Source organism: Colias eurytheme, chromosome 17 (assembly GCF_061535395.1).
Source record: "Colias eurytheme isolate Ceu_HAF_F1 chromosome 17, ilColEury1 Martin Lab GWU primary, whole genome shotgun sequence".
Classification (NCBI taxonomy): domain Eukaryota; kingdom Metazoa; phylum Arthropoda; class Insecta; order Lepidoptera; family Pieridae; genus Colias; species Colias eurytheme.
The window spans coordinates 9,150,537-9,166,009 of NC_142996.1; the positions used below are offsets into that span (position 1 = coordinate 9,150,537).

The following is a 15,473-nucleotide window of genomic DNA, read 5'->3' on the forward strand; positions in this document are numbered from 1 at the left end:
TTTTGCACAGTGACATATTCTCCATGATAATTTAAAAAAATCTCGACTATGCCACCTGTCTAGTCAAAACATCGATTAACTTCACCAAAAAGACTAGATTATAACCACGTGTTTAAAAAAATATAGATGTCAATATGACAGTGGTGAGTGGTGTACTGTGGACTGTCAAATCTGAAGACTGAAATGTCATTGTCATTATCACGCTGATATTTTCGTTTTCCGCAACAAAATTGCAATTTGCATCATCAAATAGAGAAAAGTGAGAGTAAAATGGGTAATGCTAGTGCGAAATCTGCAGATGTAAAAGTAGAGGCGGTACCGGCTCCGGATGGTGAAAAGCCTAAACTAAAGCCATGTTGTGCTTGCCCCGAAACAAAGAGAGCGCGAGATGCATGGTAAGGTTATAATTAAATTTTCGTACAATTCGTCCTTTATTGCGTAAGCTGTGATCTTATTGTCCTTGAAAATCCAAGTGTTTTACGAGAAATATATATTTTGCGGATGAACGTACATTTTGTAATGAACGTATTTGATCGTGTCCTTAATACATATTAATACATATGCTTCCCATATTTTTAGATGAATATCAATAATCAATTATACAATTTGTAACTATACGATATGAACTTTTTCCATATGCTAGGTAGTATCTATTTACCTCAAATAACTTCTCATCAAAATTCATCATCATTATAGCAATAATATAGAAAGTGTAAACAGTCAACATTTTAAATTAACTAAACTATAATTAAATTTACAGCATCATAGAAAGGGGAGAAGATGAATGTGGTGCCCTAATAGAAGAACACAAAGCCTGTATGAGAAAAATGGGATTCAAAATCTAGACATCCTTATTTTATAATCATTGTACCAAAACATGCATATGGAGGAGTTAAAAGAATGACATTTCGTAACAAACACAACGGTTATATTGTTTTTATTAGTTTTTTTAGTGAATATTGTTATTAATTGGCAAGTAAATTAATGTAGAGGCCACAATGTGCTTAAAGAACATTTAGCGACTCTGTAAAGTCATTTTAGGAGAAGTGAAAAAATCACTTGCTTACAGTTTAATATTGTTCTTTGCACAAGTAGTATACCTTTTGTTTGTTCTTTGTAAAATCATACCAATCTGTACTTAAATGTTTCAATTTTTGTACTACCTATACCTTAAAACACATCATATAAATGAACTACCTATTTCTCTTATTATATAAGTTCATTTAGTATCAACTACTAGTTTAACATTTGTAAACAGGAAGATTTAAATTATCTAATTTGGCTGTATTAGATATAAAAACAATCTCAATTATCAAAATTGTGTATATAATATGTTCCTGTATTTTTTATTTATTCGGCAGCAGCCAAAGATAGGGATTTATTTATAAATTAGTTTAGTTTGTATGTTTATCATAGATTAATTCAAGCAGATACACAACTGTGGATCTGCTTTGTGATTTGCTCTATAAGTTGTATTTATTGTAAATAAATGTTATTTTATTTTAATATTGTTTTTTATTTGCCCTTGACCTAATTTTGAAACTATTGTACTATGTATGATAAAAGGTATAACCATAAATACAGAATTAAACTTATTACAAAAAAAAATATCTTTATTGAGTACAAAAATGAATACAGTACAATTACAGTGTGGCTCTATCATCCTAGCTAGGAAAATCCTGTGTTAAGGAAGAAATATTATATAACTAGCGGTCCGCCCCGGCTTCGCCCGTGGTACATGTTTACGTTTTCTGTACATAAGAACCAACCTCGTACTTCCAGGAATATAATAAAATAATTTGGAAAATCCAAAAGTGCACGCCTCATAATTTTTTTTAATAAATATTTATTAATTATTATTTTTGTTTATTTAATAACAATTAAACCACATCGAATCAGACCCTGAAAAATGAAAGGGTTCTATTCCTGAGCATACTCAAGCGTAAGAGAGAAAAAAAAAAGACTCGATTAGTAAAGTATTTCGGTCGCTATCGTGTTAACAAGAAAATCCTCCGCACATACAGACACACGGACGTCCAAGACAGAACTTTTTTAAACTGTTTTTTAACTAGTTTAAATAACAAAAATGACATCAAAAATATCATGAACGTTAAAAATAGTGTTTTTTCTTAATATGTGTGTGTATGTATTATCTTACAAGTGCAATGTATGATACATAAAGACATTTTAAGTTTGAAAAATCAGATGTTTTGCGCGAAGTGACAGTAGTACCCACCTCAACGCTTCGCTTATGAGGCGTGCAATATACCTAATTATCGACGGTTACATTGGGGATTTGGTAATAGCTGTCTCAAAAACCTTGAAAATGACACCCATGATGAAAAGATGTAAAATTTTCGTCGGCGCCATCTTCGATTTTAGTTTTGACCTCATATTGGTTAATAGCTACCCCAAAAACCATGAAAATGACACCCGTGTCGAAAAGATGTAAAATTTTCGTCGGCGCCATATTGAATTTTAGTTTTGACCTCATATTGGTTAATAGATACCCCAATAACCATGAAAATGACACCCATGACGAAAATATGTAAAATTTTCGTCGGCGCCATCTTGGATTTTAGTTTTGACCTCATATTGGTTAATAGCTACCCCAATAACCATGAAAATGACACCCATGACGAAAATGTGTAAAATTTTCGTCGACGCCATCTTGAATTTTAATTTTGACCTCATATTGTTTAATAGCTACCCCAAAAACCATGAAAATGACACCCATGACGAAAAGATGTAAATTTTTTGTCGGCGCCATCTTGGATTTTAGTTTTGACCTCATATTCGTTAATAGCTACCCCAAAAACCATGAAAATGACACCCATGACGAAAAGATTTCAAATTTTCGCCGGCGCCATCTTGGATTTTAGTTTTGACCTCATATTGGTTAATAGCTACCCCAAAAACCACCCACATTTGCAAATGTGTTTGCTACTTAGGAAAAGTTCAGATTTAAAGATATAAGTAGGTAATGTGACGAATTTAATTTATTTCATTCCGACTGTTTCTCGGAATAACATACATTTACTAAGAATTGCATACAATGCCGGTTTTAATATATTGCCGGTAACATAATATTATGTATGATAATAATTATTCTTAAAAAAGTATTTTATACATTTCTTAAAAAGCTTCGATATTGTATACATAATAATACAATTCATATTCAAATTGTTGTAAAATAGTCACACTTTTTTAAGTTGGTTGAATACACTAAAATACTTATAAGGATCGTACCTACTAATAAAAGTAACAAAATGAATTTTTAAAGTTCCCAGTAATCTTCTGGAATCAATTTCAATAAAAATATAAAAATTCACTTCAAAAAAAAAAAAAAAAAACATCCGAGTTTTTTTTTTGTTTATTTAATAACAATTAAACCACATCGAATCAGACCCTGAAAAATGAAAGGGTTCTATTCCTGAGCATACTCAAGCGTAAGAGAAAAAAAAAGACTCGATTAGTAAAGTATTTCGGTCGCTATCGTGTTAACAAGAAAAAGGATCCGCACATACAGACACACGGACGTCCAAGACAGAACTTTTTTAAACTGTTTTTTAACTAGTTTAAATAACAAAAATGACATCAAAAATATCATGAACGTTAAAAATAGTGTTTTTTCTTAATATATATGTGTGTGTATGTATTATCTTACAAGTGCAATGTATGATACATAAAGACATTTTAAGTTTGAAAAATCTGATGTTTTGCGCGAAGCGACAGTAGTACCCACCTCAACGCTTCGCTTATGAGGCGTGCAAAAAGAATTATCGAAATCGGTTCAGCCGTTCTCGAGTTATGCGCTTACCAACACATTTTGAGATTCATTTTTATATATAAAGATTACAAATAGAATTAATTGAGGTAGAGTGTAAAGAGGATACTGTATGATTGTACCATATTTGAACTTAGCATATTTCATTGAAGAAGCTTGTGAAGAACCCAGAATGTGCTATAATTACACAAAAAATGTCAACACAGTTGATGTGACCAGTCACATATTTAAAATGTATGCTATGTATAAAATTCTAAATAACAAGGCATTAGAAGTCGTAAGCGCGCGTGACTTTATTGCCGCTCGGGTGACCCTCACGCCACCAGAGCATTCGTCGCTGTTCAGTTGCTATCGAGATGATGCTATGACTCTCAGAAAATTTTAAGTAATTTCATATATTTTGAATAACAATTTACCAAGCTCTATAATTTTGTATAGGTATTGTTTATTTCTGACGCTTTAAATATCTAGTTATTCTGGTTTAGATATTTGGTACTATTTAAACATTTAAAACATTCCTCTAGAACGAGTGGTATTTAGTATAAAAACCGCTTCAAATTCCTTAGCGTAGTTTTAAAGATATTAGCGCTCATAGTGACATATCTACAGATAGACCGTCGACCGAGCGAAGCGACTCTGTTATAAACTATGCAGTGATGAGGGCAAAAACTACAAACATACTACAAAATATTATAATAACTAATCACTAAATGTTTAATAAAATCATCCCAGAAAAAAGCTCTATCGTAACTCGATCGCATGTAACATGGCACCCACGCAATCTTAATACAAAACATTTATTACAATTAACAAATTGATGTAAACTTAGGTTACGGGTCGCGAAATTTTTAAGAACAATAAAGATACATTTGAAGCTACGATTAACTTAAACTTGGTAACAATCTTTATCTATTACGGTCGAGTTCAATTACTCCAGTATCGGATATATTTATATTCGCAATTAAATTGAAAACAAAATGATTATCAATTGTGATTGAACTGTCGTAAACGATGGTACATTTGTTGTGATATTATTTATTGTTGAATTATATAAAAATGCGTTTTAAAAGGAATAATAATGATAAAAGTGGTGATGAATCCGCGGCCAGTTCAGTTCGTTCTACAGATAGTTACGGGTGAGTAATGAAGTCAATCTATTATAATATTATTCACTAAGTACTGGAAAGTGACTAAATCGTGTGTGTATCAGTAGTAAACTTTTTTTTTTCAAAGTACGTGCAGGATGATAAAGACTAAATTAGAAATTTCAATTTATTGTTGTGCAGCCTGCAGGGTAAAAAAGAAAAGAATAAATTTATTCACATAAGGTGAATCGTATCTATCATAGGTAGGTACACCACCGACATAATTTTTTAAGTCACTTATATAATTTAAATTTCTGATGTACGTACTATGTACCTTGAATGAATTCTCTAAATTATGTACCTATAGTTACGATATTTTCAAAGCTATGTTATGAGGTGAAAATTCGGGATTAAATTCAACTTGAAAGGACTTAGATCATTAAGTAATGATCTAAGTGAATGGATGAGTTGGTACGTTTAAAGGCACACGAATTAACCCGGGTTAAAATGGCCTCGAGAGTTCTATCCGGATTCCGGACATTATAAAGCTTAGGTAACAGTTTTTGATGTGGAAATTGTAAACCTCCTTTTCTCATAATATCATCATATATGTAGTATGTAATAGTAGGTTCTAAGTCTATATCCATATCAATGACGTAATTAGTAAAATATGAAACAAATATCATTAGGTTAATTTTAATTAGAAAGCTCTACAGTTGTAGAGCTTCGCAAATCTGTTCTAATTGTTATAACTTTAAGTAACATTTCGATCACATATGAACATGCAAATTATTGATAATTAATTAGTATCTAAATCACGAAAGTCTTTAAGTAGATTGAATATACCATAGGTACTAACTTTCCGCCCGCCTGATGACTCCTCAATGGTGGGCGGAAAGCTTCTCCTGAACTTAAATAACTAGTCATGAACAAAATATGAGATAAAATAAGTTTGTAGTTTGGTAACAATCAAATACCTACCACATTGGTCCAACGCATTGGTCATATTAATATATTCGTACGAAAAATTCAAATTTTCGATACCAAAAAGTTAAATAGCATTTATTTGGAAGGGCTTTTTTGATCAGTAAATGGAAAAGTGAAAGTTTATTACTCTTCAATGATAAATGTAAAAAGATATATTATTCCGTCAGTCCTCGGATCACAGACCCAATAGAAAATCTATTGTGTCTCGGCCCGATCGGGCCGCTCGGTGGTCAATGGGTTATTTTATTATCCCGAATTTTAACATTTAACAGAAAGCGTGGTCATAGGGAGAGGGGTGGAGGAGTCATAAATAATTGATTAAATGATGATTCAAATTCGCTAAAAGTATTTAATTTTCAAGTGTACGTGTAATATTTATACAAATTGTAAATTTAACAAGAAAATTTCGAACAATTGCATAGAAATGTCGATAGATGGCGCTAGACGTAAGATGTATGTGGTTATATCGACGCGCCTTAGATATCGCGCTATTGTTTCAATTTTGAGTAAAAACGGCGGAATCGTACACTGCGGCTCGGACTTGACCGGTTAACACAAATAAAAAAAATTGATACTTTCCACCCTGCAACTAAGTAGAACTTAAGTACTATTAAATTTGAGAGCAACAAATGTTTGTTGATATTTAAACAATTTTCTGATAAGGAGATTGAAATCTTGGATAAGTCAATAATGTAGGTAAATAAACAGGCGAGTTAGGTAGGTACTAGTAGTGTTACCAATAGGTATTCCTAATTCCTATAGGTTAAAACTATACATAATTTACTTAAATTTTTAAGGCGACTTTTTAAAGTTATCCAGTGTTTGAAGATATTCTAGTCATAGATTGCAAATTACAATGTTAAAGGTTGAGGTAGTGTAGGTACGTATTGGTATACCTATTTAATCACCAGATGATGCAATATTTACATTTATATCGTCATTTTAATAATAATAATTTATAATTAATTATTAATATATTTTCATTTCGGGATATTGAATTTTACTTCGAGGACATTGAAGAAAATTACAAAAATGTCCCTGTTTTCAACGCTGAATCGCTATGTTTTCAAAAGAACATCTACATTTGCTTTGGCTGTAGCAGGAGGCGCTTTCTTCTTTGAGAGAGCTTTCGACCTCGCCTCCGTTACGATTTTTGAAAGCATCAACAAGGGAAAATTATGGAAAGACATCAAGCACAAATACGAGGAATAAATAAAGAAAACCAACAATGAAATACATTAATTTATTAGTTACAATTGTAATTTAAATAAAATACATTAAATACATTAATTTATTGGTGTCTTGTATCCGCACACATTTATTTACATAAATTCCCTTCTTCGATTTCCCACCACTTGATTTTTTGCGTAAATTGTTTCGTCTTATCTTCATTGCAAGTTCAGTGACCCTTTCAATTGAAGTTAGAGCTACTTTTCAGCTTATTTATTTTATTTGTTGTTCATTATAATATACCTAGGTAATGGAATAGGGAATCATGCACCATCATACATATTTTAATTTAAAATGAGGATTTTATTACATGCGATGACTCTAGACATCGCTCTAGGAGCAAATTGTCTTCACCTAGAGCGCCAAAATACCTATACCCTAAAAGTTTTTTCTTATACATAATATTGCTGGCTCAAATACGCAGAATCTATTTATTTGATCATTCAATTTTGTACCTACGTACTTTTAGGTAAAACTAAAATAATAAGTAAAAAAAAACATTAAATTTAAATGTTTATTTATTATACCAACAAGTTAACATAACTATATATATATGTTTATGGTAACTTAGTACCTAACGTCACTAAGTTTATAGTCCAGTCTGTGGGGAAATGTAAAAGCCTCTGCTCTACAAAAGGTGGCGTAGAAAATGTTTTGAAACGATATTGTTTAGGTATGAAAGGTTAATCAAAATCCAAGTTTTCGACCTTGACGGACCCAGGCGCTAGCCGCCATCTTGAATTAAAGGTGCTAAAATTAGGTATATTTTAAATAACTTCTCAATTGTTTACTAAATCACAAAAGTGTCTATGAGGGGTTCAAAGAAGACAAAATTACCTACATTTTTTTCATACATGATTATTCTGTAAGTCTTAAAGGTAAAAAGTTACAAGCGACGGAAATAATAATATTTACAGAAATCATATAATTTTAATTTTGTTTAAAAATTGTGCAGCAATCTTTTTTTATTCTTTTTGATGGCCCGGGCTGGTTAATGGTGGCTTCTTCATTATCGTCGCTGAAATTTTCTGTTTCATTGTCTGTATTTTTAGTTTCCAACCATGAAATTTCGTCGATTAAATTTACTTTTTATTGATAACTTTACGAATCGTTCATATCGGATATCTTCTAAGGATTCCTTATCCATGTCCCCTCCGTAAAAAGTTACTAGAAAGCGTGCTCCAGCGTCTTCGATTTCTTCTGGTCATGATGACGAAATTTCATGGTTGGAAACTAAAAATACAGACAATGAAACAGAAAATTTCAGCGACGATAATGAAGAAGCCACCATTAACCAGCCCGGGCCATCAAAGAGAATTAAAAAAATGATAGCTGTACAATTTTTAAACAAAATTAAAATTATATGATTTCTGTAAATATTATTATTTCCGTCGCTTGTAACTTTTTACCTTTAAGACTTACAGAATAATCATGTATGAAAAAAATGTAGGTAATTTTGTCTTCTTTGAACCCCTCATAGACACTTTTGTGATTTAGTAAACAATTGAGAAGTTATTTAAAATATACCTAATTTTAGCACCTTTAATTCAAGATGGCGGCTAGCGCCTGGGTCCGTCAAGGTCGAAAACTTGGATTTTGATTAACCTTTCATACCTAAACAATATCGTTTCAAAACATTTTCTACGCCACCTTTTGTAGAGCATAAATACCTACAGACTGGATTATTACATTTCTATCTAATAAAAATATCTTGTAATCAGATAACTATGTCATAGAAAGTTCAATACCTAGTTCTACTATGTAACTAGGGCCTAGGCCGATAATTTACACTCATGACATTATTTACGAGCCATTAAGTGTTATTATAATTTAATATTATCTCGGGATCAAGGTTCCCGATATTGCCTTGAATACGATATTGCCTTTGTCTTGTCAAAAACTATACTTATCTAAAAGGGATATTTTTGGAATTAATTGACGAATTTCAATCTGAATCACGTTGGCGAACACTGGTCACATTTATTTTAATATTTAAACATAGAAGTGAAGTTAAAAATAATAACTTAACTAGGTAAACACATTTTAATTATCACAAACACCGCCTATTTTTTTCAGGTAGGTACTACAGATAAAAGTCTTCTTTCAGCATCACAAAACCAGAAGATTCATAACTCGCTAATAAAACTATCATTAGCCCTTATACACTATATATTTACTTCACTTTATAAAAATACTTTGTTACACTTTTTATCTAATGTGCGTCTTTCCCATCCCCATATTTGGTTAAAGGTGACTGACCCAAATTAATACTCGACGTTTACTTATCATTCTTATCTCAAACTTATACTTCTAATAACTATTTCTATAATCATGATATGTGTTTGTGATAGAGTGTTCGGGAGCGCCTGTTCTGATTTCTCGGAGTGTGAAGACGGAGAGGAGAGGAAACGAGGCTGTAGATATACGTGAGTACATTTTTATTTATGAATATTATATTTGACCACGGTTTTCATCGATACACTTCATTTTGTAACACCTTTGTGTACAAATTTTTGTCACCCGCTTTCTCGCGGGTTCTTACAGAAGTCAGAAGTATTTCTCGTGAGCTCATACATGAGTAAGATAAGTTCGTTTTTGGTTCAGACGTTTCATCTTAAGAGAAAAAATGATTTCAACGTTTATATTACAGTTAGCAATAATATGAACCTAAGTATAATATTCTACAATTATAATCTAATATAACTTTTCCCTGAAACTTTACATAAATTGAAATAAATAATATAGCATATGTACATAATTAATGATTACAGTCAAATCCCATCCGTATCGACAAGCAGTGCCAGCTTCCAGAGCGCAATGGAGAGAGAAACAGCGCCTCTGCTGCTGGCGCCGAGCTACGTACCCGCTTATAAGAGCATACACTGCATCAGCTCTGACACCTTGGTAACAACTAAATTGTATTTAATTATTTTAAAAATTAAACATCAATCAAATAAGAAGCGTTCTTTTGCTCTAACTCCTAAAACAAATTACATGTCGCTATCTTGCCTCCACGAGTCGGGCAATTATAATTTACCTGATACGATGCAGATATATTTCAAGTTCAAAAAAATATTAGTTATTTAAATCATTGATGACCTAGAGATTTTCATTTTTAATTTTTTAACGAACAATTACCTACCCTACCAATAGAAAAGTTTATGAAACGCTGAAGGAAAATTATACTTAGCACAACAATAATTAATAATTATAGTAGGTAAATAATGCATTTATACTAATTGGATAGGTACTTACATTCATATTCATAGGTATATTCATAGGTTCATTCGCGAGTACTACGTGTGTGCAGTCGCAGGCTGGAACTAGTGTTTGTATGATAATACATACGTAATAATAACAAACAATGTCAACATCACACAAATGTAGTAAACAAATGACTAATATGAATAATATTGCATACATTCATGTACCTATAATTTTATCTCCTTTGATTAATTTACACTTTACTCTTGCGATTTTATAAAGACAGTTTTTTAGGGGCAATTCAGAAGATGAATTAATTGCTTTTATTCGAGTTATAGATGTTACTAGTTACTACGTTTTAATTATTAATATTAACTGATTATGTAGTATGAAGTCAAATAAATATTTATTTATTATTGCTATATTGCTCTGAATAAATTACAAATTGAGACTGAATCTAGGATACATTGTAACAAACGGCGGCCTTATCGCTAAATAGAGATTTCTTCCAGACTATAGAAATATATGTAGCATCTAAAACTCAAGGATATAAGTTAGAGCTTATATCAAAAAGTCCCCACGGTCGCTCTCTAAAAATAAGAAAGTACGATATTGCATACGAAATAGGTAGAGATTGTCTAATCTAAAAATGAACGCCCCTCCACTGTGTTTACGCTCACATTCAAAGTACGTGTATAGACGCAATACACACAAATTGGTCTGCCTCATTGGTCGTTCAGTCCTCCAGTCCCGTCCATGCCCGAACGACAGGACCAGTTGGCCAACTAGTGCATAAATGACGCGATGCACGACAGAACGGACGTGTCATTCCGTACATAGCGCGCTCTCCCCGCCATACAATGCTAGGCACCTGAACTGATCGTCCGATTAGTTGACAAATCAGTGCGCGAGTGTCAAAGTTTGCAGTAGAATCGACGCGCGCACACATATAAAGTGGTTCAATAATTATTTGTCCTCACACATTGAAACAATTAAGTTTAGTGGAGGGGCGTTCATTTTTAGATTAGACAATCTATACATTAATGTCTTTCCCAAATTATTTATATAGTTGTGATTATATGCATAAAGTTATTATTTTCTTACAAACTGAGCATAGGTTCAAATAATAATCTAAATTCTTAGAACTTCCAATAAACTGACAATTAATATTAATTAAGAAATACGCGTCAAGATAAAATTACACTCGTTGCTATTTTTAGCATTATCTATTTGGTACACGACATACTTGTAAAAAAATATAATTCAATATTGCACTAATTAGAATAACTATGTCCCAAATAACAAATGGTAGTAACGATTTATTCAGGGTCGAAATGTTAATGAATGAAGATGAGTTTTAAAGATTTATTTAAATGTTTCCAAATCGTATTTTTGTACTAAATAAAAAGCTTAATAATTTATATTTTTCAGGGTCCTGGAGAATTGTCAGATGCTGATATAATAGCTACATACAAACGGACATTTGAGAAGCCAAATAAACCTGCGAAGAAAAAACAAAGCTCACTGGTTACAATGTATGTTACTACAAATACCTATATTTATGTAAATATTTTTATTAATATATATGTATTTATTACTGGTATTTGTGCTCGTCAGGTATAAAATGTAAGCTCGTTGATACGTTATAAAATGAACGAAATTTTTAATAATTAATTTATTATTAGTATGTACTCACATATTCCAGGGCCCCGTTTGTCATTGGTGCCCCACAAAAAATGGAAATTGTAAAACGTTAAATTTTATACAAAGTCCTAACCTGGGAATTTTTAACCTTTGTCCAATAGCGGACTTCCTAAGACCACGACGACTGTAAAACCATGAAATCAAAACTATCTATTTTTTAATATGTAAAATTCCGAAGCAAACATTTCTTACATTTAATATAATATTACTTTAGTACAGAAAAAAAATAAAGCTCATAATATTCCAGTTTCTCAATATGGAACACGATAATGGGCTCCTCATTACTTACCATGGCGTGGGGCGTGGAGCGCGCGGGTCTGCCGGCCGCGCTGCTGCTGCTCGCCTTCATGGCTGGCCTGTGTCTTTATACAGCTTATTTGTTGTTAAGGGTTAATATGTATCATGGTGAGTTTACAACATTAAGTTAATTTATGCCGACCATTGTAGAATTTCTATAGGAAAGGAATGCATTTTTTTATTAATAAACTATAAATATTTCAACTTTGGTAAATCAGAAACAATTTTCAAATTAAGTTACAAGTCCTCTTAATCTTAAAGTATTCTTACGAATTACGATATTCTAAATTCTTCCAGGTGGTGACAGTTACGAAGTACCAGCGCTTTGTCGCGCCCTACTAGGTCCTTTCGCAGAGATGGTCGCGCATGCGTTCAGCTTGCTCGTGCTGGTCGGAGCTAATGTGGTCTACTGGGTGCTCATCACCAACTTCCTCTACTATACTGTTAATTATTTTATCGGTTAGTTATTTAAATAGCTTTGTTTTTATATTCATTAATGAGTTGGTAAACTTGATAGCAGATATAACAGAAATTTATGACAGATTTGAATACTTGATAATTGATTTGATTTAATCGATATAAAATACTATAATAGAGAACATAAAGTTAATTTAAAATCTCGTTCAATTTCAGAAGAGCCAGCAGCTAATATAACAACGTTCAACTCCAGTTTAATGTGCCCTAAAAACGATCTCATCGGGCCCCTGAATGACGTCCCTGTGCACGATCCGTCCCCATACTGGGGCCTTCACACAACGGTGCCCTTTTACGTAGCGATTATAGTCTTCCCGCTTTTGAATTTCAGAAATGTATCGTTTTTCACTAAATTCAATTCACTGGGTACGTAAAATTCAGCAATATTCTACAAAATCGTCAGTTCAGATTTAGAATTGGTTTTAAAATATATATATGTTTTGGTTTAAACATTATGTGCATATTACCTATAAGAAAATGTAAAATACTTTTGAATTCAACGAATTTTAAACATACACTATAAATCTGATAATATCTATTTTGCCTGCTATAAAACGAAATAAAAAAATTGTGACTTATTCATTAATCGCAAAATTTAACATAACATTGAAATAATTCCAGGCACGCTATCAGTTCTCTACCTACTCGTGTTTGTAATCGTAAAGGGCTACTCTTGGGGCCTCAACTTCACCGTGGCGGAGGCCCCACACAGAGGCACTGACGCAGCTGTACTTAGCGGCATGTTGGCGCTCTCTTTTTACATTCATAACATTATTATCACAATAATGACGAATAACGAACGACAGGATAGAAATGTGAGTAATTAGCATAGGTACTAAATTATATTTAAAAAAAAATCAAAATTCAATTGTAATTAATAATGTAAGGTAAAATTTTACGCGGTTTTCTAAGGAACAAACACATGTTAAAAAAAATCTTACCTCTATTACGTATGTACTTGCTGCTGTTACACACTGCATTGCACCTAAATATAAATTCATTTTTATTCCAGGGCCGAGATCTCACGATAGCATTTCTTTTAGTAACAGTCACATACACGATAGTGGGAGCTGTCTTTTACATCTGCTTCCCGCTTGCTAAGAGTTGCATTGAAGATGTAAGTCTGATTGTAAAAATTATTGATAGTTTCCTATAATTTTAAGTTACAATTTTTTCTGCGCGTTTCACTCTAAATATATTTTTTCCTTAGATGTCTCCTTCGTTCAATTCTTCATTTTGTGTGTTGTGTTGTTATTATTCTTAATTCTTAATAATTAAGTGTAAAAAGTTTTACCGGTTTTCTTTATAATTTTCAGAACATATTAAATAACTTCGAGATGCACGACGTCATGACGGTTGTAGCGAGAGCTTTACTACTGTTTCAAGTAAGTATTAGTAAATGTTGGAAAATTATTATTTTTCTTTATTTTCAAAAAACATAACATAACTGCATTCTGCGTATTCTATATCTTTTCGATTTATATTATGGACCATTCGTTCTATTGGTATTACATTTTTTATTGATTTTATACCTGTATTTCTTTTCCCACTTTTCTTAGGTGATAACAGTATACCCGCTAGTGGTGTACATGCTCCGCACGGAGGCGCTGCAGCTGCTGCCGCTGAAGGAGTCGCGCGCTGTGACGTTGTTCGTCAATCTGCTGCTTGTTAGCTTGAGCATCCTTGTAGCTTGCCTGTGTCCTAACGTGGGGACTATTATACGGTGAGTTTTATTACAAATATATACTGTTGTTGATTTATGGCACAGAATTTACGGTTGTAATAGCAATATTTGCGCTAAAATAAAAGTGCATTATAATTCCCAATTATAAGGAAAAAAAATGTAGCAGACATTTTAAAGACAAGTATATAAAAAGTTTATAATTGAAAGAAAATTAAAAACAACATTAAAAAGAATGATGAAAACTCACAAATCGTATAGTATATTATTTTCAATTACAAGTGTTTACAGTGCTTGTATTGAGTCCAGAGGCGTAGCTACCGCCGAATATATTCTACGGGGCCCTTAGGCTAAGCGGAGCCCCAAACAAGAATGTATTATACACCTCTGGCACAGAATAAATACTTTCTGTATAAATAAACAAAATATTTTATTTTATCTTTACCTGTTCAAAAATGTTTTTTGCAGATACACGGGTGCAGTGAGCGGTCTAGTCCACGTGTTCACGCTTCCCGCGCTTCTCTACATGCGTTCTCTATACATTCGCAGAGAGCTAACTCTATGGAAGACCGTCTTCTACACTGCTATTATTCTCTTTGGAACTGTTAATCTTTTCATGCAATTCTTTATTGAATGATCCTGCAATGATATTGAGCATTTTTTTAAGTGAATGTGAATTGTTTGTTTGATTTAGACTTATTTAAAAAAGTGAGTCTTATATACTTACTTATGTTGATGACAGCCTTAAAATTTAAACTCTGACCTTGTAGTGAGAATAGAAATAAGACACTCTTTTAGTCCATTTTATTATCCAAACCTTAATAAAATAAAATCTACAAAGATTTTTCGTTACTTTGTCATATCAAGAACCTAGTTAATAAATTCATGAGATAAATGTACCAAAGACTATATTTGTATTTTATTTGTAAATATCTACTTGTATTTTTTATACGAATTTTCCTCTTTATATGTTGATATACACATTATTATATATTTATAATAAATACCTATCTAATGTAAATAT

At 32.1% G+C, this 15,473-nt stretch overlaps 3 protein-coding genes across 3 annotated transcripts; all 3 read left to right on the top strand.

The window, feature by feature from the left end:
• The first annotated feature begins 240 nt into the window (after positions 1 to 240).
• Positions 241 to 1,506, top strand: Cox17 (Cytochrome c oxidase copper chaperone COX17). The gene is made up of 2 exons (XM_090111690.1): positions 241 to 395; positions 761 to 1,506. The coding sequence occupies exons 1-2, from the start codon at positions 271 to 273 to the stop codon at positions 843 to 845; spliced, it is 210 nt and encodes a 69-aa protein (XP_089967816.1). The 5' UTR covers positions 241 to 270; the 3' UTR covers positions 846 to 1,506.
• A 3,288-nt stretch (positions 1,507 to 4,794) lies between these two features.
• Positions 4,795 to 15,376, top strand: LOC149901402 (neutral amino acid transporter 9-like). Its single transcript, XM_090111713.1, has 12 exons — positions 4,795 to 4,923; positions 9,441 to 9,515; positions 9,861 to 9,993; positions 11,725 to 11,828; positions 12,245 to 12,402; positions 12,592 to 12,753; positions 12,928 to 13,134; positions 13,390 to 13,583; positions 13,781 to 13,885; positions 14,085 to 14,153; positions 14,328 to 14,491; positions 14,918 to 15,376. The coding sequence occupies exons 1-12, from the start codon at positions 4,844 to 4,846 to the stop codon at positions 15,084 to 15,086; spliced, it is 1,620 nt and encodes a 539-aa protein (XP_089967839.1). The 5' UTR covers positions 4,795 to 4,843; the 3' UTR covers positions 15,087 to 15,376.
• Positions 6,843 to 7,140, top strand: LOC149901403 (cytochrome b-c1 complex subunit 9-like). The gene has a single exon (XM_090111908.1). The coding sequence runs from the start codon at positions 6,892 to 6,894 to the stop codon at positions 7,069 to 7,071; it is 180 nt and encodes a 59-aa protein (XP_089968034.1). The 5' UTR covers positions 6,843 to 6,891; the 3' UTR covers positions 7,072 to 7,140.
• Positions 15,377 to 15,473: the final 97 nt, after the last annotated feature.

What these genes read in the sequence shown, in the direction of transcription:
- Cox17 (XM_090111690.1), top strand. Translation starts at nt 271, where the DNA reads ATGGGTAATGCTAGTGCGAAATCTGCAGATGTAAAAGTAGAGGCGGTA. An exon ending in AAGAGAGCGCGAGATGCATG is followed by an intron (nt 396 to 760) that starts GTAAGGTTATAA and finishes TTAAATTTACAG; the next exon opens with CATCATAGAAAGGGGAGAAG.
- LOC149901402 (XM_090111713.1), top strand. Translation starts at nt 4,844, where the DNA reads ATGCGTTTTAAAAGGAATAATAATGATAAAAGTGGTGATGAATCCGCG. An exon ending in CGTTCTACAGATAGTTACGG is followed by an intron (nt 4,924 to 9,440) that starts GTGAGTAATGAA and finishes TGTTTGTGATAG; the next exon opens with AGTGTTCGGGAGCGCCTGTT. An exon ending in AAACGAGGCTGTAGATATAC is followed by an intron (nt 9,516 to 9,860) that starts GTGAGTACATTT and finishes TAATGATTACAG; the next exon opens with TCAAATCCCATCCGTATCGA.
- LOC149901403 (XM_090111908.1), top strand. Translation starts at nt 6,892, where the DNA reads ATGTCCCTGTTTTCAACGCTGAATCGCTATGTTTTCAAAAGAACATCT.